The following is a 27353-nucleotide window of genomic DNA, read 5'->3' as shown; positions in this document are numbered from 1 at the left end:
CCATAAGAGTGGTTACGAAAGAACAATGCAGGAAAAAAAATATATACACTGGGGGGTGTTTCACCAGAAAAGATCCTGCTCTTATGCAATTTTAGATTGGGACCAAATGTTTCCAGCAAAGTATCTCCAATCCAACCAAGCCCTATCTATCTCTCATCGTGTAACATAAAGATATTAGGCTCTGAAAAACTTTTCTACAGCGTCATCTTGTATATGATCAATGCAGTGGAAGACGGCAGCCCTCCAAGGATAGAGGAGAAGCAGTGGTCCAGACCATAACCAAAATCCAAATGTCAGCCCAGCTAATACGGAGTAATCTCAGCTTAACACTTCAAGCTCTTGGTCTTGGCTCTGGCTGCTTAGTTCTGGCGTAGGGCTTGAACCATTTGAACATGCTATGTTCAGTGGGAAACCACACAGCCCAAAGTTGTTACTATAAATTGATGGGTCCACAAGTGTTTGGAGTTGAGAGCCTGTTGGTATCTCACCTGACAGATGGTTGTTGGAAAGGTTCAGTGAATTAAGAGACATCAATTTTGAAATGCTTTAAGGAATAGAGCCATAGAGTTCATTCCAAGATAAGTCGAGGGACTCCAAAATCACCAAGTTACCAATGCCTTTCGGAATACTGCCAGAGAGATGATTTCTTGACAAGTTTAGGAATCTGAGACCTTCAAGAGCTGCCAGCTCTGGAGGGATTTCACCAGAGAGATTGTTGCTTGATAAATCTGATGCCTGTCATAAGAGCAATGGTTGCTTCAAAGGTATGATACTGCCTTTTCCAGTTTATGCTAATTCGCTCGGTGTATGAATAGCTGGCAGCATGGTCTAAAACTTGATACCAGACTTCCAAGGGTATGTTGTACTCTGTTTTTGGCTGCATCATGGATGTCAGATTGGCTAAACTTCTCGGCACAGAACCTACCAAGCTGTTTCCTGCTAGATCTAGCAACTGGAGGAAAGACAGTTGTGATAATTGCCATGGGATGCTCCCACGGATCATCTTCGATCGATCGTAATCAGAGCACCCTTAGCCAGGGATTTCTAGCACCTATCCAAGATCGTTAGCCTTGGGCATCTCTTAAGGAGAGGTGCAAATTCTCCCATGAGACCGTTATTCGCCAGGTGAACTGATTCTAGCGATAAATTGGAGTTTGCCAATATTCGGACATTCCCAGAGAAGGCATTGCTTGACATATCGATGAACTGTAGATTCTGCAAGCTCCACAAGCAAGGAGGGAGTTCTCCGTATAGCAGGTTGTTTGATAGGTCGAGGATTTCCAAAGAAGCCTGCTGACAGAATGCCAGAGGAAATACCCCTTCAAATCTATTATTTTCCAAGGAGATGGCATGCAATTTCCTGATGCTGAGGTATGGTACCATTCCAGACAACCTGTTGTTGCTAAGGTCCAGGATGTTAGATAATCTACTGCTTCCTTGAGCGTGCCATGCAGGCCAGCGCCAGGAAGGCTCAGCTCGGCAACACGGCCTGTAGCGTCACACATGACGCCACGCCAGGAGCACATCGGCTTGGTAGCCAACCATGAGAGCAGAGGGGATGATGGCTCGTCCCCGCCGTTGGCGGGCAACAACGTAGATTTCCACCGGAGAAGTGAGCCTGCTTCTTCCTCGGTACCATGGGATGTGGATGTGCAGAGCAACAGAAGAAAGAAGGCTTGCAGAAAACTTGATCGATTCCTTGTTCGGAGCGCCATTGCTAGATGCTGAAGGTTCTCATCTTCTTGTCCACACGAGCAATAAATGGATCTGCTCTGAGTGGATGAACCAAGACACCACCCGGACCTGTGTGGTACAAGTCAAGCAACAAATTCAATTCGATGACAAGTCCTAATGGCATAGTCAAGGCACGTGGGAGCCTTTAGTCCGGTGTTCACACAACAGCCTTCACAGGGCCCGTTTCGTACTGTGGCGGCTCTGGCTCCACCCTCAATCCTCTTTTCTCACTGCTGTTCTCAAAGCTAATTACTTCCACAGTTGCTCCTTCTGGACTGCCAATGCCATGGGGCCGCGGTCCATTTTCTGGTCATCTATTTTGCAGGTCAAACAGGATCTCTGTGCAGGATCAATCTACCAATTACATGCAGCGACTGGACGACTTGAAAGCATTGGGTAACAGTTCCATTTGGTCCACTCCTTGGTGTCCTTTGTGGCACTCTATTCATGACCACTTAATACTATCTGTCACTAACATTCCCCTGCCTGCTACTATTTCTGACCTATGGCTCCCTAACTCTGGCTCCTGGAATGATGACCTCATAGCCAATGTTTTTTATGATCAGGTACTCCAGGCTATTACAAATATTCAGCCTGTGCACAGTGATCAGTATGACATTCTTAGATGGACTCCCTCTAAGAATGGTCTGTGCACTACTAAAAGTGTTTACAGGTACCTCAGCCAGCAGCAGCTTGTCCAACTACCCCAACAAGGATCAAGAAGCATCCAGCCACAGGCAAACAACATTCTGCAGCGCACATGGAAGAGCAAACACTTATCACCACTTATTAAAGCTTTCACCTGGAGACTCATCCGAAGGGCCCATGCCACTGCTGATTGTGCAGCAAGGTACTCCACTCATATTGATAAACATTGTGCAGCTTGCGGAGCAGGTTGAAGATGATGCCCACCTCTTCTTCCATTGCCAATTGCCTCGTGCAGTTTGGTTCTCCATGTATCCACCTCTACTTACTGACAATCTTTCGCAGGAAAATGATGGAATTCAACTAACCATTCAGGCTATTATTACCAACTCCACTGATGATTTATTTAACCGAATCCTAATCACTATGTGGTATCTATGGAAGGCCAGAAATGACACTCACTTCCAGCGAAAGTCATGGACGCCTTGGCAGGCACACCATGCTGTGGCAGCCCATACTGCCACTCTCCTGGCGCTCCATGATTCTCAGCAACCACCTACTGAGCCGCAGCCCTCAGGAATGACGGATAGGGATCACCGCCTCCCTCCCACACACACTGATGCTTGCCCAGTGTTACCATGGCATGTCAGCCACAATACCCAAGGTATAGCTAACTCTGCTGCAGGTATGAACCAGATCGGCCACCGCACCCAGGAAGAAATCAACATTCCGACGAACAGGCCCAACCTCCAAATTCCAGCACTTATCCCTGGAGTCAGATGCTATGTAGATGCATCAACTGCTCTGGATCATCCATCTCTACCGCCAAGGATGGCAGGTCTCGGAATCCTCTTTGTTAACACTCAGGTACAGCCTGGCGCAGACGATCTATATCAAGGCGCAAATGTCAGGCACCCACTCTGTGCTTATGGCTGAGGCGGCTGCCTTAGCCCTCGCTGCAGTTCTGAATGACGCCCTCAATTTCAACAATACGGCATTCTTATCAGATTGCCAGCAGTTGGTGGACTTCCTTAGCCTAAATGACCACACTCATCCTCCAGATTGGAGAATCAAGTTTTTCACTCAGCTGTTCATCAACTGCTCTGCTTGGAGCCATGCACAGATCTTCAAGATCAGTAGGAACCTAAACTCAACTGCTGACAGCCTGGCTAGGCAGGCTCTCTCTACTACTGGTTCCACTCTTGAGCCTGCGTGCTCTTATTTGCATCATCATCATCAGTGCCCGTTCTCGGTTGCACTGACTAGTGTAAACATGCAAGCTGTAAACATACTTTCAGCTTCATGCTGCTAATATAAATCTGTTTGTTGTCAAAAAAAAAATGAAGGGCAGCTCTGGCTCCATCCTCAATCCCCATCAACCCAAAATGAAGAGCCGGTGAAGGCATTTTTTTTCTTCACCGACTCCTGCTACAAAATCACCTCTTATAAGGACAAGAATATGAACAGTGGTGAAGCCAAAGCTAGTACTCCCTCTATTCTTTTTTACATGTCATATTAGCTTCGTCCTAAGTCAACCATATCTTTGACCATTCATTTTTTTTAAAAATTATAGTTTCACAACATATGAATTATATACTATGAAATTATTTCTCATAGTGAATCTAAAAACGTAAATTGCATGTCATGAACCTATCTAAATTTTTTAAAATCGATGGTCAAAGATACAAATGTTTGACTTAGGACAAAGCTAATATGACATGTAAAAAAACAGAGGGAGTATAAGCCATGCCAAACAGGCTCAAAATCTTGTCAGGTGGAACCACATGGCCTCTATGATGAGGTTTAAGACATGTCTAGTCCCAGTTTGATTTAACATTTCGACACCGATGGTTTTGACACAAGACACCAAAAAGTATACGGGGAACAAGCAATTTTCTCTATATAGGTAACATGCAACTGTTTCGTGATTCTAACGAAGCTCATGTACATGAAAACATTTTATATGACCTTAATCTCCTTGAGCCAAGCTGTGTGTAGTGGGCAAGGATCTGGCTTTCCTGCTGCAAGCGCCTTCTCGGTGAGGGAGTAAAACCAACCATTCCTCCACTTGAACTGCTCCATTCAAATTAGCATATTTTAATTTAGCAGGGAATAAAACAATGTACAGGCCTAACTTCTCAATAGATCCTCATAGGTAGGACTTGCCTCTTTCACAGCTGTAGGGAAGTGTGCCACAGCCCTGGAGTAAGCACAAAGCCGATCCTCTATGCCTTCGTCGAATGTGAGCCCTCTCTCTGCAGCCGCAGCCGATGTTAATTCAGCTATCAGGCTCGTAACCTACCAAGATAACAGTGCAATTCAGTCTCTTGAAAAAAGATCCTTGCTTCTCAGTGATAATTGGATGAAGATAGCCAATGATTTGGACTGGTTGTAAAACATTCATGACAGAACAAACCTCAGATCGGTAATCTTTTTCCACCACACCAACAGTAGCCCCTGGATGCCGAGCACCAACAAGCATGAAAGCTGAAATCCATATCAACTTCTCTAGCATCTGCTTCTGAAAGGCTTCCTTTTCAAGCACCTGATGGGGTAGGTTGCAGCACAAATACACAATTACTACAAATGATCATACTTCAATACTTGAACATGCAAAAAAAAAGTAAGTGCAAGGACCATTACATGAGAACATCAATAGATGTTCTCAAAAAAAAAAAAGAGAGAACATCAATAGACAAACATGAAAACAGTACATTACTAATTACTAATATTTTCATTCCTATTGCAAGAAGATAATTTTGGTGATGAACCATAACTCCCTGAGCTCACTAACTTTGATGTTTTTTATCCGTTTAGATAACTGGAATGTAGGATCCCTTACGGGCAAGTTAAAGAGTTAGTGGACATAGCGGTTAGGAGGCGTGTAAATATCTTATGCGTCCAAGAGACTAAATGGAAGAGGCAGAAGGCGAAGGAAGTGGACAATACCGGCTTCAAGCTCTAGGTACACAGGGACAACTTCAAATAAAAATGGAGTAGGAGTTTTGATTGATAAGAACCTCAAGGATGGTGTGGTGGAGGTGAGAAGGCACGAGGATAGGATCATCTTAGTTAAACTTGTCATTAGTGATATGGTCTTAAACGTAATTAGTGCGCAATGTTCAAAAAGGCGGTACTAGGCGCTCGCCCAAGCGCGCTTCAGCGCTGGGCAGAGGGGTAACGCCTCACCTAGGGGGATAAGCGGAGAATAGGCGTCGTGCCACCAAATCCAGAGCTGCGCCGCCCGAGGGAGGGAGCTGCGCCGCCGGATCCATTGCCGGGCCGCTTCCTCCGGGCCTCCCTCCTCCCAATCCAGTCAGATGCGCATCCGTTTGAAGGAGAGGGGAAGGGAGCAGAAAGGAAAGGCAGGCCTTGGGTCGTGATAGCGTGGGGGCGCGAGGCGAAGCTGCGGCAACGCACGAAGGCTGAGCCTGCGGCCTGCCTGCCTGCAGTCGGCCTCCACGAGAGAGAGAGGTCACGGGAAAGAAGGGATAAGAAGGTCCCGGGAAAGAAGACGCACTGCTCGAGCTGCAGATGATATGTGGATAAGACAGAGCGATTTTGCGACTTGCCCCTCCACTTTGTAAAAATGTCTACAAATTTTCTTGCTATGATTTCCTTTACAGATTTCTTACATTCTAGTCCCTAGAATTTCTATTTTTTCACAAGATACCACTTCTATTGCTGTAGGAACTTCTATTTATTCAGCATTTCAGCTGCTACATTTATATATTTATTCAGCTATACATGCTGAATGCAAATTTAGCAAAACGCCTTGAAACGCCTAGGCTAGCCTAGACTCGCTTAGGCTCTAGGCCATGGGTCGTTGCCTAGAAACCGCCTAGCGCCTTCTTGAACATTGTTAGTGCGTATGCCCCCAAAGTAGGCCATGATGAGAGTGCTAAGCGACTTTTCTGGAAGACTTAGATCGCTTGGTTAAAGCTATCCCTAATAGCGAGAAGCTCTTTATAGGAGGTGATCTTAATGGCCATGTTGGTACATCAAGTGCAGGTTTCGAGACGATTCATGGGGGTTTCGGATATGGTAGTAGGAACTAGGAGGGAGAGGAAGTCTTAGACTTCGCTATAGTTTTTGATCTGATGATAGCTAACACTTTCTTTCGTAAGAGACAGACCCATTTAGTGACCTTTAGTAGCGGCCAGTATTCTAGTCAAATCGACTTTGTCCTTACAAGGAGGGATAGACGAACATGCGTGGACTGTAAGATGATACTTAGAGAATGTGTGGTCGCTCAACACAAGCTGATGGTGGCTAACTTCCGCTTTCTGCTGTAAGCTCGTGGGAACAAACAAGCTAGGGTTGCTAGAACGAAGTGGTGGAAATTAGAAGGGGATGCATCAAAGGTCTCTAAGAAAAAGGTCATTGAAGAGGGCCCTTGGAAGGATGAAGGCGATACAAACAGCATGTGGAGAAGATGGCAACATGCGTTCGGAAGGTTGCTTCAGAGGTGCTTGGAGTGACCAAAGGGAGCGGATGTGACTCGAAAGACACTTAGTGGTGAAATAAAGATGTGCAAAAGGCTATTAAGGAAAAGAAGGAGTGCTATAAGCGCTTGTATCATGACAGGTGTGCAGACAACATAGAGAAGTACAAGATGGCAAAGAAGACTGCAAAACAAGCGGTGAGTGAGGCAAAGGGGCGGACCTATGAGGACCTTTACCAACGTTTGAGTACGAAGGAAGGAGAGAAAAACATTTATAGGATGGTTAGGGCTCGCGATAGGAAGACAAGGAACTTCAACCAAGTCCAGTGCATAAAGGATGAGAGGCACTAGCTCTTGATGGAGAATGAGATCAGATATAGATGGCAAGAGTATTTTGATAAATTGTTCAATGGTGAGAACGAGAACACCACCGTTCAGCTGGACAACTCGTTTGATGACACTAACAGGCGCTTTGCGCGGAGGATTCAAGAATCGGAGGTCAGAGAAGCCTTGAAAAGGATAAAGGGGGCAAAGCGATGGGCCCTGATGCTATCCCAATCAAGGTGTGGAGATGTCTCGAGGATATAGCTATAGTATAGCTAACCAAGATGTTCAACAATATCTTTCGATCGAACAAGATGCCTGAGGAGTGGAGAAGAAGCATATTGGTACCAATCTACAAGAACAAGGGAGATATCCAAAGTTGTACTGGTTATTAGAGAATTAAGTTGATAAGCCACACTATGAAGTTATGAGAGAGAGTCATCGAGCAGCACCTGCGAGGAACGTCGCAGATATCAACAAACCAATTTGGTTTCATACCCAGAAGGTAAACCACAGAAGCAATCTTCTTAATAAGACAAGTTATGAAGCGGTTTAGAGAGCAGAAGGACCTCCACATGGTTTTCATTGACTTGGAGAAGGCTTATGACAATATACCAAAAAATGTTATGTGGTGGGCTTTGGACAAACATAAAGTACCATCAAAGTACATGACCCTCATCAAGGACAAGTACAACAATGTTGTGACTAATGCTCGAACAAACGATGGTAACACAGATTACTTCCCGATTAAAATTGGATTTCATCAAGGATCAACCTTAAGCCCATATCTCTTTGCCTTGGTAATGGATGAGATTACCAGGAACATACAAGGGAATATCCCTTGGTGTATGTTGTTCACTGATGATGTAGTGCTAGTTGACGAAAGCCAGACGGGAGTAAATAGAAAACTAGAGTTATGGCGGCAGACCCTTGAGTCTAAAGGTTTTAGATTGAGCAGAACTAAAACCGAATACATGAGATGCGACTTTGGCGAAGCTGCACAGGAAGAGGGAGATGCTGAGTTTGGAATGTCAAGTAGTGCCTAAGAAGGATACCTTTCGATATCTGGGATCGATGCTACAGAGGGATGGAGATATTGATGCGGACGTTAGCCATAGAATCAAAGCAGGACAGATCAAGTGGCAACAAGCTTCTGGCATTCTCTGTGACAAGTGGGTACCACAAAAGTTAAAAGGCAAGTTTTATAGAACGACGATTAGACTGGCTATGTTATATGGAGCAGAATGTTGACCTACAAAGATTCAACATGTTCAACAACTGAGTGTTGCAGAAATACGTATGTTGCTATGGATTTGTAGTCACACAAGAATGGACCGAAGTTCAGGAACGATGATATACGTGATCGCCTAAGGGTAGCACGAATTAAAGGAAAGCTTGTCCAATATCGGTTGAGGTGGTTTAGCTATGTCCAAAGGAGACCTCCAGAGGCACCAGTGTATTGTGGAGTCCTAAGCCAAGCTAATAGTATGAGGAGAGGTAGAGGAAAACTGAAATTGACATGGGGGAGGTAATAAAAAGTGATTTGAAAGCTTGGGATATACCTAGAGATCTATATTTGAATAGGAGTGCTTGGAAAGCAGTTATTGAAGTGCCTGAACCGTGACTTGGGCTTTTGGTGGATTTCAACTCTAGCCTACCCCAACTTGCTTGGGACTGAAAGGCTATGTTGATGTTGATGTTGATGTTGGATTAGGCACAAGGAATAATAGATTGATTATGGAGGATATGATGTTACACATATATAGGATGACCTAAGGTTTACAGACGTAGAACCAATCAATAGTGATACTTGCATAATCAAGATCAATTTATCTATCCTAGCCATATGCGCGCTAGGCCCAACAGGGGCGCAGAGGCCCAGCAAGAGGAACCAGACGACAGTCCTAGAGGCTGCCAGTACCCCTTTGTCTAACAGTTATGACAAGTAAATGCACAACTTTCATGATTTAAGTAATGTATTACTTGAACCTACTATGTAATACAGTGTGCAGAAATAAGGAGGTTCCTGCAAATGTATAGGCACAGACCATGATTTTTCAAAACTTTATCTTTGGTACCCATTTTTTAGAATGAGCATATTCTTCTCCATACTACTCGCATCTTATAGTAGGGAGAAAACATTTTGATGCGTTGAACAAATTTTGACAGGATGAAAATAAATAATGCCTAGGGAAGGGATCATGATTTATTCTAAGTTTTGTCTGACACAAGTCCAAACTTTTGCGAGGGCTGCCCAAACAATTCTTTTGAGTAGATATCTATCTTGTTTGCACCTTACAACGAAAAGTAATATAAAATATGAAAATGGCCAACATGGGAAATTTATGGATGAACGGAATACAGAACTTCTGAAGCAAATGCTCATAACCTCACCTTGCAGGTAAGTTCGCCGTTTTGCAGGCGGGCAGCCACTGCAGGAGCCCAGCTGCCAAATGCAGCAGTCAAGCCCTCTGGGTTGGTATCAGTAATCCCATCGACTGGTGGCTCTCCAAGCTTTGATATAGCGAAGTAGGCCAAGACCTGGTTTGCGTCCACTAGGCCCTTGATCTCGAACCATGGATCCAGCATTCCATTCTGGAAGAACACCAAATCTGCTGCAATATTAGCTCACAAGTCCCAACATGCAGCAACACTACGCAAAAATGGTACACAATGCTGTAGTTAGCATGCATAAGATAGAACCATGGCAGATCACTTTTTGATAAAGTGACTGGAAGCGAAGCCACACTAGAAGGAACGCTTCAGAATCGAAGTAAATGCTCATCTAGTGACAAATTCATATCAATGTGACCATCCTATGAGGTTAGTTTCTTCAAACTACATTGATGGCAGAGATTATTTACCAAACTTGCATATTTCAGCAAACGAGGTTCTATGTAATGACACCATGAAGCTCTTCTGGAATGTTCACTATCCAAAATATGTGCTTGTGAGTGGATGCACATCGGATCTAACTGTTAGAATTTAGAAACAAAAAAAAATGTTACATAATTTCCGAGTTTGCCAATCCATCAATAATCACTAGCTCAACTGCTAAACCTTCCATTTGTAAAATGGATCCAACCTCTATCTTTTTTTTTTTTTGGTTACTTACACTAGCCAGCCCAGAACAGCTTGGCTAATCCAGCTCAATTTGCTCAGTATTACAGGCACGGTTTGCCTAAAATGCAAGCCCGATGGAAAAAAAAACACGCATAGACAGACCTGATCGCACACAAGCAGCGGCACAGAACGAACGCGAACTCCAACGGGCAAATGCAAGCACCCACCCAAAGCACATCGGCCGGGAGAGCACAGGCAGACGAGGTGGGAGCAGTTGGAGAGCACGTACCGCGCCAGCGCGACTTGGGGGTGGCCTCGAGCACGCCGTCGAGGTCGTCGTTGCGCGTGCACACCAGTATCGGTCCGGGCGCGTCGTCGGACACCTTCTCGCCGCGGCCCACGAGGACGTCCCCTCCCGGCGGGCCCATGGACAGCAGCGCCTGGCCTACGCGACCGCCGCCCACCACCACGGCCGGCTGCACCGCTGTCGTCGCCATCGCCGCGGAAACCCTCGCGATCCTGCGAGCCGCCGCGGGGCTAGAAGAGGGGGAGAGCAGGAGACGGCGGAGGGGAGGCGACGGCAGCAGCGGGGTGACGGAGACGGCGGCTTTGAGGGCCATCTCGATGGGAAGTGGACAAGCGGTGTGGAGGAGTGACAGGGGGAAGTGACGGCGTTTGTTTTTGGAGCTGGGGTGCCGTTAGCGCGGTAAACGGGAACCACCCGATTCGGGATGCGCTTATCTTGTCGGTTTGTGGTCGAGGTATGATGGGCCGTGCCGTGCTAGGCCTGTGACATGGAATGGGCTTTCTCACGTACTACCGCCGTGGTCTGATTTTATGTTTTTTTTTCTTGAGAGAGAGAGGGCCGTGGTCTGATTTTACTCACCTGTACTATTGTCATTGTCTCATTTTCCTTCTCAAACTTTAAAAGCGGATACCATTTCACTCTAGCTCATTTATCCATATTTATATCTATATCTATATCTATATATATATATAGATATAGATATAAATATATATATCTCTTATAAGCAAAACTCACTAACTTTAAAGCTATGTATGTAAACTATCCACATGTCATATTCCACCAAGTGTAACATCATTCTTCAATATAAATGCTACATCATCTTTCACTAAGAATAATCACTATTTTTAACCTATCAACATACAAAGCATCCATGCCTTCATATTTGTTTGGCCATTACATCCTCCTATAGTTTGATCTAATATATCTATAAGCGTGTTATTTATTCTTTTCATTAACTTTTTCTATTTCAACAACATATCTCAATGATGCAACTATGCGCAGTTATTCTTCTAGTTTAAATTAGCTTGTTGACCAAGTATGCAGTGATTTTCTAGATGGTTTCATCTTTTTAGTTCAAAATATTTTATATACATGATAAGGTTTTTAAACCATGAAAATGTATTTAAGCTTCTAAATTTTTTATGAAAAAATTCAGAGATAGAATGATACAAGAAAAACCAAAGTAAAATATTTACATATCTTGAGAATATCTCTAGAAGCTTAAAAAATTAGATTTAGCTCTAGGAAAATAGGAAAGTATTCAAAATATCTATAAATTTCTCAAAACATTATAATCGATGTATAAAATGTGTTTTGAAAACTTTCCATAGCAAAACTATGATATGCAATGCACATAAAATTTATGTTAAAATGCATCCAATCTAGTTGCATCCTATGTTTTGTTTTGAAAAGTTTTCAAAAACATGTTCAGACATCAATTAAAATGCTTTGAGACTTTTATTTTTTGATATATTTCATTTTCTAGAGATAAATCTAATTTTTGGAAGCTTTTAGAGATACATTCATGAGTTCTAAATATTTTTATTTGGGGTTTGTATGTCCCAATCTATAATATTTTTCTTTGTCCTATCCCATCTATCTTTAAGATTTTTTCTTAGAATTTTTAGAAGCTTAGAGATATTTTTTGTGGTTCAAAAAATTTTCTAGGAATTTTTTTAAAAAAATAAAAACAAAATGAGACCAGTTCTAACTATGATACGGATGTAATTTAAATGGTTATGACACATGAGGGGGTAAGATGTCCGGTTTAGGATTTTTGTCACACAACAGTTTAGAAAGGTAAAGTGATGTTTTTATTTTTTTTGTCAGGGATACTTTTCTTGTACATATTGCCTTTTAATTATCTTTTTTTGTCTTCTTGTCTTCGGTTTTTTCTCTCTATCAGCTCTATTCCTTAAATCTTTTCTTTTGTCAAAGATCATGCCATCTTCGTAGAAAAAATTGCATGTCAGTTCATGTACTTTAGAAATGCCTCTTTTGAAATGGGTGTCTTGGCCTCTCTCACACATAATTTCTACTACACCACTTATGCCCCCAAAAAAACATTTATGTCCGAAAATTCAATGCTGGAGCGTGATGTTGCAATATATGGAGCTACTGCTTCTAAATCCTGATAGCCACACTAAGCGTGTAAGGTTTGTTGTTATGAAGGTAGTAGCAATGCAAGCGACTCCTGGTGGGTGTTTCAATCTTTTGTTAGCTGGAATAGCCACTACCTCTGCAGGTAACTCTGGTAGTCTAGAAAACCACAAATATCTGTGACGACATAGAGCTTTGGTCTTTGGAGCATACGTGGAGATTAGGGCTATTAGCCACAATGGTGCTTTGGGGCTGCTCTCCGCTCTCGGTATCCATACAAAAATCCATTTACTAGATGACATAGACAAGGATAAAGACAAAGGCGTAGTAGAAATGGCGCTACAGCTTGGTACTAATTCAGTTTCCTCCGTCAATAGGGTGACGATATAAGATTTCGCGTGCCATCAGTTTAGTCTCGTGGTTCAATTGCAAGTCTTTTTTGAAAGGTTCCATTGCAAGTCTTGCTTGATACTGTACGAGATAAGGTTGAGGTTTGAGGGTGGCAGCTCAGTTCAGTCACTTGCACAGTTGCACAGCACAACGGATGATTCCCAATCCCATCCATAAAAGAATAACTGGTCACGCTCCCTCCCTGAATCGCCCGCATGCCGGCCATGGCACTCCGGACGAAAAGTGCCGTACCGGTATCGGATACGTATCCGATCAACATATTCTCCGGCATGGTACCATACCTCGGCATGAGGAAATTGCTCGCCATCTCCTTGGCAAACAATATCTTCACAGGAGGATTTCCCCTGTCATTTTGTCGTCAGGATTCTCTCAAAATCATGGACCTATCAGAAAACCAATTATCTGGGCAAGTCCCTCGCTGCCTGTGGAGCTTGCAGCATCTATTGTTCATCGATTTGTCAAACAATGCCTTCTCCGGGATCGTGCGAGTGTCCACAAGCTCCAATTTGTCACTTGAATCAGTGCACCTGGCCAACAACAATCTTATGGGAGGATTCCCTCTAGTCCTCAAGAGATGCAGGAGAACAATTCCTTCATGGATAGGATCTAGCCATCCATCGCTAAGGATCCTTTGATTACGATCAAACATGTTCCTTGGGAGCATTCCATGGCAGCTATCACTGCTCTCTTCCCTACATCTGCTGGATCTGGCAGGCAAGAGTTTGGTAGGTTCTATACCAAGAGGTTTCGCCAATCTAACATCCATGCAGCAGCCAAGAACAGAGTTCAACATACCGTTGGAAGTTACCTGCCAAATTTTGCATGAGTCTGTCATTTGAACGAATCAACGTAAACTGGAAGAGGCAATACCATACTTTCGTGGGAACCATTGCGCTTCTGACAGGTATCGATCTGTCAAGCAACTCTCTATCCGGTGACATTCCTTCAGAGCTGACAAAACTTGAACGTCTACGGTTCTTAAACATGTCAAGAAATCGTTTCTCCGGCGCTATCCCGGAAGACATTGGCGATTTCAAGAGTTTGGAGTCTCTTGATTTATCTTGGAATGAACTCTCCGGCTCCATCCCTCCAAGCATCTCGCAGCTCATGTCTCTTGATTCGCTCAATCTGTCCAACAACCATCTATCAGGTGAGATACCAGCTGGTTATCAACTCCAAACACTTGTCGATCCCTCGATTTATAGCAACTTTGGGCTCTGTGGGTTCCCACTGAACATAGTATGTTCAAATGGTTCAAATTCTGCAACGAAGTTCAGTAGAAACCACCAAGAGCTTGAAGCTCTAAGCTGGTATTACTCCATATTAGCTGGGCTGGCATTTGGACTTTGGTTATGGTTCGGAGCACTGTTTTTCTTTAAACCTTTGAGTGTCGATCAAATCTGATAAGGGCACACAAATCTGATAAGGGCACACAAACAACCTTCAGCATTAGTTTGTATGATTAGTAATGTAGCAGCTCTTCCAGCTCTGTATTTTTTTTTTCTGTTATTATTATTGTTATCTTGTTACAGCTCTTATTGTTTAAATAGAACTTTAATCCTGTTCACCGCTGATTCTCTGAAAGAATGTAACTCATTTACTACTTGGTTGAATTAAGTTACAGGATGAAACCACATGTCTACAGATTTTACAACCACTCTGATCTACCGGTCAAAACAAGAACAAACTGGAAACGATACCGCAACAGCAAACAATCATGCTCCAGGTTGTCACATTTACATCAATAATTCGCTAAAATTAACAAACTTCTCAGTGAACAGTTGATTATTAATTAATTAAGATCAACACTAACAAAATTATTTGCTACTTAGGGATCAAAGGGTACTCAGGTAGCACGGTACCAAATTAACTGTGAGTCACATGTCACACGGGAGACAATACCAAGATCTCCTGGACGAATTACAGGCGCCATGGTGTTTTTAGCACACCATGGTAAAAGAACAATATAGACCTACCCCAGTATAACAGTTTCCACAAACTCAACAATATCACTATTACTCTATTAGATTTGCCTCTACCAGTACAGTAAATTTTGTGGTCCAATAACATCAGCATGAATACAAACCACCCACCACCAAAAATATACAGATTCATGGTATGAAGAATAAGACCTGTGACCAGACTGCATATAAAACTCAATAATTTGGTCTTCCATCAATTAGTCTCCAAAGTCAGCGGAATTTCAACTTTCCATGTTGCAGCACTGATCTTGCCTGGCACTCAATCCTCTCTGCCCCTGCCAATCCAGTGCAAGCATCTGATGCCCCCAAGGTTACTGCAAAGTACAGATAGATAGTGCACAGGAAGGCAAGCACAAGAAGTGTTGTCAGGAGGAACCGGTGCCGCTCAACCAGTGCAGACCAACTGTCATCACGAGATGACTGAGGCTTTTTTGCAGATGATACGAAGAATGTGTTTTGGGACCTCCTGTGAGGAGATGATAATGAATCAAGAACCATGGTGGTAATGTACTGGTTTGTTTGAATCCTGTCCAAAAGAGACAAGAATAATGAGCTAAGTATTTTCAAGCTCTACACTCAAGAAAGATTGCTTAAGTGAATAAACCATCAGTAGCTCAAATCAATCACAAACATGCTAATATGCTGTGAGACTTTGGTGACTCGACTAGAACTCAACAGACAGTAAACAGAGAAAACAAATAAACTAAGTTTCACATCTGGCTATACAGCTCCATTTTAATGGAAATATGATATGCACATATCTAGAACCCGAATCATGCCACATAGTAGATAATCATTCACAATTTTACTAAACAAGCACTGTCTTCTTCGATAATATGGGTAGTTCTATATCCATTTTTGAAAGGGGAAACATGTCACTCTCTGATTCAAATATATTTCAGTGTATGTTGCATAGTTCATATTTCACAATTCACAATTTTCTCCCCATTCTTAAATTCAAATCAGAATAATATATTAAGAGAAAAAAAATCTAAGGAGCTATAGAACACAGAGATAAAAACATCTGGCTAAGAAAGTTTCAGTACATTTCTTTAGGGAAGGAGAGGATCTATTTTGTGATGGACAGAACAGAAAGGGATAAGAATGATTCAGGTTACTCCAACTCATCGATGTTTGAGTAAACAGAAAACACAATGGAACTGGAATTTCAAATAATGATTGCTGTTTGAAATGCCTGATTTCGCTGGACTTTCCAGTCCATGAAAAACCAGAAAAAGAAAATCTTTCCACTGTCAAAACTGCCAGCAGAACCTTAATGGATAATCATCATTTCTGGAAAAGAATTATAACCTACTGTATCACATCAGTCATAAAAAAATCAAAGTTAAAGAGAGTCTGAACATTAATGGACAAGCAACATTTCTGGAATCATCATCACCTATTGTGCCACATGACAATCCAAGGCTCCTAAGCATAATAAGTTAATAACATCAAAACGAACCAGGATCTATTACTAGAACTCTGTACACATTGAAATTCTAGTAAACCACTGGGTACAACATCAGTTCATCACAAAAGGCATCACTAAAAGCATGTGCAAGCATACAGTTTCCTGGCACAAGCAGCATGGTTTAATTGTCACATAGGAGAAAGCTAGTTCATTAAGTAAAGAAACTACAAGAGATAGTGCATGTTCCCCACCTCTCTGAATTCCAATAAATCGGAAAACATATGTGATACAAAAATAAATCTGGAGCCCAACATCACTTTTTTACAAGTGAGGGCCAAAAGTCCATTGTATATAAAGGTAACTGGGCAGTGAGCACTAAACTAAAGCTCACATGTTTATTCATGACCGCATGAAAGGCCAAAAACATATATTAAAAAAAATTACCACAGCTACTATCCTGAAAGAAATTAGAGGATTAAAATGCGCTACTATCTATATCCTTGCCCGGAGCTTTTGAATTGTGGGGATAAAAAAAAGTCAACTAAAGTTCAGGTAGCACACTCTTTGTTGAGAGTGGGATTGCTGAAGTGGAAGTGCAGAACGACACTGTGCAATACATAGCGAAAACGACTCCTTAATGCGGCACTATCGTGGCACCTATCGCAATGGAATCCCAGATTTTTTTTTTTTTTTTTGCGTGTTGAAGGCTGAAACAAAAACATCCAAATCAGTTCTTTTCCCCCTAATGGATCAAAGATCCAGGCCAGAAGCAGAATAAATCGGCAACTATACTGAGAACACATGGTATTACGCACCATCTATTCCAATTCACATTGACCCAAATTGATAATTCTGATTTAGTTTGAAGAAAACATTTAACCACGGAAGCATTAATAACGACTGAGGTACATTGGAGGAACGCACCGGGGCAAATCTGTCAGCCACCGTCATGACCCAGCCCTAGGAGCAAGTTGGAGTATCCAGGGACCGGCCAGAGGACGAAGGCCCAAGAAGCCGAATCCACGAGTCTATGGCGAGCAGTGGGCTTGAACGCTTGCACGCGTGAAAGGGGCAGATCATCTGTAATGAGTATATGAGATCGGCGAGAGAAAGAGATCGGACAGGCAATTGTAAACATTAAACTCCATTCCTGAAGTAAGAACTCCTCCGTGCTCATCTCCTGCCCCTTCTTCCTCCCCACGTCTGCCTTCTCCTTCCCCGGTTCCTCCCAACTCCTACTGCTATCGCTCACAAGTGGTATAAGAGACACCGGTCCTCGGCACCGATCGATCGTCTAGGAGCACCTTATCCATCGATTGCTCGAACTCCACTGGATTTGGTTGGCCTAACCCCGAATCTGAGCTGTGAGCTGCAGTTCAATTTGGGGATTCCGTCATTCCAATCCCGGAGTCGCAATTTGTGGCGTGCGCCGCCGATCTGGATCCTGCCTTCCTTTCCACCCACGAGCACTACACCCGTCTTCAACGCACCTATGGTGCCATGGGTCCCGACCAGAAGGTGCTGCTGGCCGAGCTCAATAAGCGCTTCGCCGCCCAGGAGAAGCGATTCGATGGCCTGGAGCGGAAGCTCGATTCTACCACAGCGTCGTCTTCCACCCAGTCTAGATGCCTTGGAGTCTGCAGCCAAGGTGTTCGACGAATGGCGCCCAGGGGTCGACGGCGTCATCGACGACCTTCGCATCGAGGTCAACAAGCTCGCAACACTGAAGCTTGAAGTGGGGAAGATCTCCAAGTACATGGAACGCTCGATGGTGGACGGCCCGTCAGCGACTCCCGAGGTGTTCGCGACTGCGCCCGCCACCAAGTCCGCGTCAAGCCCGTCATCACTCCGAACTTCAAGTCCGCTGGCTTCGGCGACTTTCAGGCTGCCCCGCGCCCATCTGCAGGATCTGCAGCCCCTCGCCCAACGGGCACTGCGTCGAAATCGTGAACCGGGAAGGTGCATTTGGAGTGGTTACCACTCTGATTCCACCTCCCGGCAAGGGTACATTTCCTTGCCATCCTCTTTCCCGCATCCGTTACCAAGTCGTCCTCCACGCCCACCACCACCACGTCCACCACAGCCACACCTAGGAGGTTATTACGAGTCCAGCTATCAGGGGGGTTCTGGGGGCGGCCATACCGGCAAGCTTCCCAAGTTTGATTCCCCTAGGTTTGAGGGGGATCATCCTAAGTTGTGGATCAAGCAAGCCGTTCACTACTTTGAACCCTATCGTGTTGAGTCTGTGGTTTGGGTGCAGGCTGCCACTATGCACTTTCATGGTGCAGCCAAACGTTGGCTCTCTTCAGTTGAGGATCAACTTGAGGCCATCACTTGGTCCGAATTCTGTTCACAGTTGCTTGTTGCGCTTTGCCAGGGATAAGCACGAGCTACTGCTGCGTCGCTTATTTCAGATTCGGCAAACCGGCCCTGTCAATGAATATATAGATCAGTTTGTTGCTCTCGTAGATGACCTGAAAGCCTATACCAAACACCCAGACCCACTCTATTATACTCAGCGTTTTATTGATGGCTTGCGTGATGAAATCAAAGTTGTTCTTCTTGTTCAACGTCCATCCACTTTGGATATTGCTTGTGTTCTTGCTCAATTACAGGAAGAGGTGCTGGGACTCAACAAGCGGCCTACTCGGCAGTTCTGATACATCACCTGCTTATAAGCCGGCATGGCCTAGTGCCATGGCTCTGCCTCCACCGCCGCCGAAGCTTGCTGATGGCGAGAGTAAGCGGCTGCCCAATGCTCTTCATACTTCGGCTGAAGACAAGTTCAAAGCTTTACGGGCCTCTCGCCGCGCCCAGGGTCTGTGCATCCGGTGTGGCGCAAAATGGAGCCGTGAACACAAATGATCAGAAATGGTGCAGCTACACTTGGTGCAGGAATTGATGGATATATTTCCGGAGTCCGATGCAGCCGAGTGTTCTAATGATTCATCGCCTGAAACTCAAATTATGATGCATCTCTCGGTGGCTGCGGCAGTGGGCTCAGCTTCCCCTAAGACATTTAGCCTGTCTGGAGATATCCAAGGTCATCCTCTGTCTATATTGGTGGATTCCGGTTCCTCTCATACTTTCTTGAATTCTGCATTGGCTCAGTCGCTCTCGGGTATCAAGGAACTTCAGTCCCCAGTTCAAGTACAAGTGGCTAATGGCACCATTTTACAATGCACATCATTTTTGCCCGGTGCTCGTTGGTCTGTGCAGGGGTGTTCCTTTTCAACTGATCTCAAGTTGTTGCCTCTCTCATCATATGATATGATCCTTGGTCTAGATTGGCTGGCAAGTTTTAGCCCGATGCAAGTACACTGGGCTCAAAAATGGATCTCCATTCCTTACGAAGGTGCTACTGGTATGTTGATTGGGGACACTGCAGACCTGCCGGTGGGTTCCGTAATTCAACTCTGCTTGGTACAGCTTCCTGAGTCTTCACAATCAGTCTCTTCTCTAAACCCGGCTGTTTCGGCTTTGATCGATGAATATGCCCATCTATTTGAGTCAGTTTCAGGGTTGCCTCCCAGCCGGCATTGTGATCACTCCATTCCCTTGATGTTAGGGGCTCAATCGGTCTCCGTACGGCCTTACCGCTATGCACCTCTTCTGAAAACAGAAATTGAACAGCAAGTCAATGATATGCTTCAGCAGGGCATCATTTAGAAGAGTACAAGTGCGTTTGCCTCTCCGGTTCTATTGGTGAAGAAAAAAGATCAGAGCTGGAGGTTTTGCGTCGATTACCGTCAACTGAATGCCATCACAGTTAAGAGCAAATATCCTGTTCCTATCATCGAAGAGTTGCTGGATGAGCTGTCCGGGGCAGCTTATTTCACAACCTTGGATTTACAGTCCGGCTTTCACCAAATCCGCATGAAATCCGACGAGGAATTCAAAGCCGCCTTCCAAACCCACTTCGGGCAATTTGCGTTTCGGGTTATGTCCTTCGGCCTCACTGGAGCCCCGGGCACCTTCCAGGATGCTATGAATACAACTCTTGCTCCCTGCCTTCGGAAGTTCGTGTTGGTCTTCTTTGACGATATCCTGATCTATAGCCGAACATGGGAGGAACACCTCATGCATTTACGAGCTGTGTTTGAGTTATTGTCTAAGGATCAGTGGAAGCTGAAAATGTCAAAGTGCTCCTTCGCCCAAACCAAGATTTCTTATCTCGGCCATGTTATCAGTCAGGCCGGCGTGGGTACTAATCCTTCCAAGCTGGAGTCTATTGCCTCTTGGCCTACTCCGAGCTCAGTCAAAGAACTCCGTTCCTTTCTGGGGCTCGCCGGTTATTACCGGCATTTTGTTCGCCACTTTGGAATCATTTCAAAGCCACTGACAAATCTTTTGAAGAAGCATGCCTTGTTCATTTGGACTCCTGATCACGACTATGCTTTTCAGACATTGAAAGCTGCCCTCTATCAAGCTCCGGTGCTGGCTCTTCCAAATTTTGCCAAGCCTTTCTCAATTGAAACTGATACATCTGAGTCAGGGTGTCGGTGCGGTCCTCATGCAAGACGATCACCCCCTGGTGTTCTTCAGTAAAGCGTTGGGAGCCAAGTCACGTGGTTTATCAACATATGAAAACAAATTCATGGCGATTCTGCTTGTTGTGCAACTGTGGCGTCCTTGTAGTTTCTAGAGTTTGTGATCCTCACCGATCAGAAAAACCTGACACAGCTCACTGATCAAAGACTGCATACTCATTGGCAGCAACGGGTTTTCTCCAAATTGCTGGGTTTACAATACCGTATTGTGTATCGCTCAGGTTCTGATAACAGAGCAGCGGATGCATTGTCTCGCCACCCCTCGCCTCCAGCTGTTTGTGCGACAGTAACCTCTCTGATACCCTCCTGAATATCTGCGGTGATTGCTAGTTATCGCGAGGACACTTTTGCTACTACTTTGTTGACCAAATTGGTTGTTGATTCAGAGGCCATACCTCATTATTCCCTACAGTCCGGCTTACTCCGTTATAATGGTCGTGTCTAGATTGGAGATGACCCGGCACTTCACCAGCAGCTTATTGCCCAATTTCACTCTAGCTCGTGGGGCAGACATTCTGGAATACCAAGTGACCTATATGCGGCTGAAGCAATGTTTTGCCTGGCGGGGTATGAAAACTGTAGTCAAGGAGTTTGTGCAATCCTGTGCTGTATGTCAGCAATCCAAGTATGATCGATCCAAATCTCCAGGCCTATTGCAGCCCTTGCCGGTTCCTGATTCGGCATGGCAAGTGATATCGATGGATTTCATCGAGGGACTTCCATTGTCTAATACATTCAACTGTGTGCTGGTAGTAGTTGATCTGCTGACCAAGTATGGACATTTCATTCCCCTCTGTCACCCTTTTACTGCTGCCAGCGTTACCAAGTCATTCTTTCAGAATATTTATCCCTTACATGGCCTTCCGAGCTCTATTATTTCTTATCGTGACCGCATATTTACCAGTCACTTTTGGTCCGAGCTTTTCAAGATGGCTGATGTGTCACTCTGCCGAAGCACCGCCTATCACCCCCAATCCGATGGTCAGACAGAGCAGGCTTAACTAGTGCCTGGAGACCTATTTGCGGTGCTATGTCCATGCATGCCCCAACAAATGGAGTCAGTGGTTACCATCTACGGAATTCTGGTACAATACATGCTTCCATTCGGCCATCGGTCGTTCACCCTTTGAGGCGTTATATGGATATCCTCCACGTCTACTGGCTGTTGACCCTTCTGTTGTTTCTCATCCGGAGGTGACCATGTGGGCTTCCGACCGTAAGTGGATGGACCGGCTCCTCCAACATCACCTCAACCGGGCAAAACATCGGATGAAGAAACAATCCGATCAACATAGGTCGGAGCGCAGCTTTGCAGTTGGTGACTTCGTTTACCTCAAACTGCAGCCGTATGTGCAAACTTCCCTAGCACCTCGCTCCCATCAGAAACTCGCTTTTCGCTTCTTCGGCCCCTTCTGTATCCTGGCTCGTGTCGGTTCAGTGGCCTACAAGCTTGAATTACCTGCTCACTCTGCCATTCATCCGGTTTTTCATGTTTCACAACTGAAGAAAGCAGTTGGTGCCGCTCATCAGGTAATCCCAACCCTACCTTCTGACTTTGCCATCCATTTGGCTCCAGAACAGATTCTGCAGACTCGCATGATGGCCCATGGTACTTCTACTATCCCTCAGGTGCTTGTGAAGTGGAACAACCTGCCGTCGGCTTTGGCGACATGTGAGGACTTTGAAGCTGTTCGCCAGAAGTTTCCTCGAGCCACTGCTTGGGGGGCAAGCAGTGTCCCAAGGGGGTGGGGGGGTCAGCCACCGTCATGACCCAGCCCAGGAGGAAGATGGAGTATCCAGGGACCGGCCCAGAGGACGAAGGCCCAAGAAGCCAAACCCACGAGTCTATGGCGAGCAGTGGGCTTGAACGCTTGCACGCGTGAAAGGGCAGAGCCTCTATAATGAGTATATGAGATCGGCGAGAGGAAGAGATCGGACAGGCAATTGTAAACATTAAACTCCATTCCTGAAGTAAGAACTCCTCCGCGCTCATCTCCTGCCCCTTCTTCCTCCCCACGTCTGCCTTCTCCTTGCCCGGTTCCTCCCAACTCCTACTGCTATCGCTCACAAAATCCTAGAAAGAAATCGTTAAAATAAAAACCGACTGACTGGAAATGTAAGCGGAGGTTTGGATTCCAGCGCTCTCACATCAAAGAAGGGGGAGAATCCCGCAGGCCGAAACGAAACGAACAAGCAAGGCCATCCTATCCCTATCCGAACCGGCGAAGATGACTGGAAGGGGAACATACAACCCCGTTCGGATCTCCACTCCATGCCAGAGGCGTCCAGCGTAGGGAGGGGGTGCGGACGCCTGCCGACGGGGAAGGAATGGAGGAAAGAGACGCGGTTGCGGCTGAAGGAAAGAAGATGCATACCTGGATCTGGATCGGGGCGTGGCCGGCCGGCGCCGAGGGCGATTGGGGAGGCGCTGCGAGGTGGGGGACGGAGCGGACGCGGCGGCCCTTGGAAAGGGAGAGAGGCGGGGGCCCCCGGTGAACCGTCCGAAATTGACGATGGCCGAGGAGGGGGGAAGCCCGGCAAAACTACCTCTGAAATAGGATTAAGATGGATGGGCGTGTCCACTCGCATGTGTATATCCTTTTACTATACTATTCTTTCCAATATTTTAAATCAGATACTGTACGAGATCTTTTCACAAATATAAACAGAATTCCCGTAGTGATCACACGGCTGATTCTCCATTCGTGCTACCATAAAATCATCAAATGGTCATCTAAACTCTTAGGAAAAAATTCCCGTAGCAACACGCGGAGAATTTAGAGAATCATATGTAGGGTTACGCAAATGCACACCGCCATCACCACTAGTGCACTCCAGCCAGATATGCATAGTGTCTCAGGAGGCCAGAACTGAAGACAAGCAGCTTTGTTTTTGTTTAGGGCGGATTAGGGGAAGGTCTGTACTGTACGGGAGCCTGACCAAACAAAAACCTAACCATAACCTTTTGGCTGTTCTGATGTTGTCATGTAAGTGTCAACATGACAAAAACACTTCCGGTTCCTAAAGAGTGCAGTTTTGTTTTTTAGTCAACTTTATCTTAAGATGGACCAAATATGTAAATATTAATATTTATATACCAAACAAACATAATTACATTAACCATGGAATATATTTTATAGTAGACATATTTGAGATATAGATGTTGATATTATTTTTTATAAACTTTATTAAACTTAAAAAATGGATTATTTTAAATCTAAAATTGTATATTTTTTTTTCAGAACAGAGGGCATACATGCTGACCCATAACAGATTAACAATATGGCACCGACAAAACTTATTTTAAGAGAGAGCTTTTGAAGAAGCAGCGACCGGATTATTGCTGAAGCTACACCATACCATCGGGCTCGGGCAGAACGGAAACCAGGGGGAGCTTGGCCATGAATGCAGAGGAGGCCAATATATGATGTAAAATGCAAAAGAGAAGGGTATATTAATATCTTATTAGCAACAAAAGTAGAAAACTAAGACCTTCGTTGGACCTGATTGGTAGAGATTCACCGGCTCCAAATTCACCAAAACCAAATTCCATATTCACTTTTTTTTTTTTGCCAAACAGTTCTAGCTCCACCAACTTTACCGTGCCAAAATGGTGGATCTGCCTCTAGAATCACCAAATTGGTGGAGCGGCTCAGGAGGTGCTCCACTAAATCAAAGTTTAGTGGAGTTGGAAAAAATTACCCACCATGCCACTCATTAGTGGAAAAAACAGTTCGTTCTTTCTTTCCCCCTTCTTCTCCGTGGCGACTCGTCTGCGCGCCTGCACCTGACCGCCTGCGCCGCCCTCCCTCGGCCGCCGCACAAGGCGCCTCCAAACATGCACCATGCGCACGCCAGCTGTGCTGGCTCATGCTCCTTGCATGCTCCGCGCCGCGCCCGCCGGGCCACGTGCCCTCCATGGCCGTGCCCGCGAGCTCCCGGGCCGCGCGCTCGCCATGGCCATGGCAGCGAGCTCCAAGGCCGCGTGCTTGCTGTGGATGTGCCCGGACAGGGCCGCGCCCTACGCTGTGGCCGCAAGCTCGTGTAGTTCCTGCGCATGAAATGTCGGAGGAAGTAACATATAGACGTTAGTGGAGTTGTACCAAACACTTTGATGAATTTTAGATCCACGGTGAAGTTGTTCCATCCAAATTTATTTTTTTTTTCTTTTGTGAAGCTCTACCAAACAAGCTCTAAGAATTGATCTTAGAGGGGACATGACCCACTATGGCCGTCACTAAGCTCCGCCTGGGTGCAGGCACGTGGAAATGAAAATGCAAGACAATATCCTGCATGATGAGAACCACAAGTCGAATAAAAATTACCCTCCTTTTCAGATTAATTGCAACACCAAAATTTAGAAAAGAAACTAGTGTAAATATTTTTTTTATGGTAGAACCATGCGGTATCTCCCGCTCAACCATCTTTTGGCGTACGTCCCCTTTGTTTCGAGTTTCCAAACGTTGAAAGAAGAAATTCTTGGCAGCGAAAAATCGCCATTCATGCCAATTATGCCTCTAAAAAAAGATATATTTTTTTTATATATTTCTTCAAGATTTGTAGTTGACGGCTATTTCATACGTACCTCTGTGTGCCCTTTTTATTTTAAGCTTTGTTGATTCTTTATAAAAACGAAAATTTGATGATCCTAGAAAGAATGTATTCTATGTTCTAAATTATAATAAATTGTTCTAGCTTTTAGTTTACCTAGGTTTGTTATGCACCAACAGATATAGGGTATATCTAACTACTTTAATTTGTATTTGTAGCTAAAAAAACTACTTTAATTTGGAACGAAGGTAGGGTCGCCACGCATTCTTGAGATGCTTGTTTTGTACTTCCATTCGTCCTGTTCACTTAGTTTATAAATTGTACTTTTTTAGCTAACGAACAGTATTTTTCTTTCACAATAAATCAGCTAACAGTACTTTCAGCCATAGCTTATCAGCCAAGCGAAACAGGACAATTGTTACAGTCGTGGAAAAAGGTAGATTTATTACACCGGAAACGTAGCAGATCTACTCCAGAGATGACACAACAATAATGACCAGAGCTTCCCTGCTAGTCAAGCATGTCTCGAAGGCTAGTAAATACAATAGCAACACATGAGCAATCATTAGCCCTTTTCATTCAGAAAATTCAGTGAAAGCTTTTCGGCTATATTATTTGGTTAATGTAGTAAATTCACGCTGTTTTTGAGCTTTAGGCCTCTCTGAAGGTTTGGAAACATGTGATACAATACAATTTTCCCATATAGATTGAGCCATTTTATGGATCAGCCACCTGTAAGCAAAAATGCCCTTACATAGCTTTATTTCATATATTACATGCATCACTGTTGGAAAAGCTTCAGTGTTGGGGGAAGCTTTCCTGGCACAGCTTCTACCCCGGCACTCGACCCCCTACTGGCCTGACTAACTAGCCTCGCTGTGGGTACTCACCCCCGCCGCGAGGGTTTTTGCTCATCATGTTTGATCCATGTGTTCAGGTGTCGCACGTGAATGCCCGCCTCACCAAGGGGTTGCGGCAAGTGAAGTGACGATTGGCGGACCCTCGTTTGGAACGCGCGAAGGTTCGACTGCCTGCCGTGGGAAGGAACCATTCTGGCGGTGGCGGTAGCCCCATCGAGGCGATTAGGGCCCAGAGTGGTTGGCCAAGGAAAGGAGATTACCGCCGTACCCTTGGCTGTTGTACAACAATTGCCTCCCCGGGTTTAACCCTAGTGTAATTTCACCGTGGACCCCGGGTTTGGTCTATAAATACTCTGGAGCGCTTGTGTAAGAAGTCGGATCCATCTTTTTCAGACAATTTAATGGGCATTTAAACCGCATTTATTCTTTGTCTTGAGCTCGGATACCCTCGCTCTCTCGGTCGCGCCCGCTTGATCAACTCCCTCCCTGTGGGAAACCCTCGGGCTCTCCCTGAGTGATTCTCAGCGAGGGTGAGAGGTTAGGATTGACCCCACAGTTGGCGCCGTCTATGGGGACCCCATCGCACCACAAGACTTCACCCAATGGCCGTCGGGACTAGGAGAACCAGCAACAACAACAACAGAGATCCTCCACCCTCGCACGGCGCGGAGACGATTGCAGGAACCTCCATAGACGGAGGCAGGGGCACCACCTATCGCAGAACCGACCAATTTATAAGAGCACAAGTACAATGGCAGCCCACAAGCGGTCGCACTGTCATACTTGAGCCCATATAAACCCGATAGTCTGTTGAGTACCACGACGGGTCTCGATAAACGATCCACACACAACCAGGATCGTACATGATTCAACATACATATCACATATCTCTACTATAAGGGACCAATCAAAATTATACTAGGTCTCCCAAAAAAAAGTCCCCCGTTGAGAGACTACGACCATTGTGCACC

At 45.0% G+C, this 27353-nt stretch overlaps 2 protein-coding genes and 2 pseudogenes across 2 annotated transcripts; 1 reads left to right on the top strand and 3 right to left on the bottom strand.

The window, feature by feature from the left end:
* Nucleotides 1-318: 318 nt before the first annotated feature.
* Nucleotides 319-4068, bottom strand: LOC136499740 (receptor-like protein EIX2; annotated as a pseudogene).
* Nucleotides 4069-4178: 110 nt separating this feature from the next.
* On the bottom strand, nucleotides 4179-10869 carry LOC136500339 (uncharacterized). Its single transcript, XM_066495674.1, has 5 exons — nucleotides 10500-10869; nucleotides 9542-9759; nucleotides 4796-4924; nucleotides 4546-4677; nucleotides 4179-4452 (listed from the first exon to the last, which is right to left on the bottom strand). The coding sequence occupies exons 1-5, from the start codon at nucleotides 10828-10830 to the stop codon at nucleotides 4339-4341; spliced, it is 924 nt and encodes a 307-aa protein (XP_066351771.1). The 5' UTR covers nucleotides 10831-10869; the 3' UTR covers nucleotides 4179-4338.
* Nucleotides 10870-13297: 2428 nt separating this feature from the next.
* LOC136499739 (receptor-like protein EIX2) lies at nucleotides 13298-14432 on the top strand (annotated as a pseudogene).
* Nucleotides 14433-15025: 593 nt separating this feature from the next.
* On the bottom strand, nucleotides 15026-23506 carry LOC136500340 (uncharacterized). Its single transcript, XM_066495675.1, has 2 exons — nucleotides 23347-23506; nucleotides 15026-15536 (listed from the first exon to the last, which is right to left on the bottom strand). The coding sequence occupies exon 2, from the start codon at nucleotides 15506-15508 to the stop codon at nucleotides 15221-15223; it is 288 nt and encodes a 95-aa protein (XP_066351772.1). The 5' UTR covers nucleotides 15509-15536; nucleotides 23347-23506; the 3' UTR covers nucleotides 15026-15220.
* Between the last annotated feature and the right edge of the window lie 3847 nt (nucleotides 23507-27353).

This window comes from Miscanthus floridulus, chromosome 13, assembly GCF_019320115.1.
Source record: "Miscanthus floridulus cultivar M001 chromosome 13, ASM1932011v1, whole genome shotgun sequence".
Taxonomy (NCBI): Eukaryota; Viridiplantae; Streptophyta; class Magnoliopsida; order Poales; family Poaceae; genus Miscanthus; species Miscanthus floridulus.
This window is presented reverse-complemented; position numbering and strand designations above follow the sequence as displayed.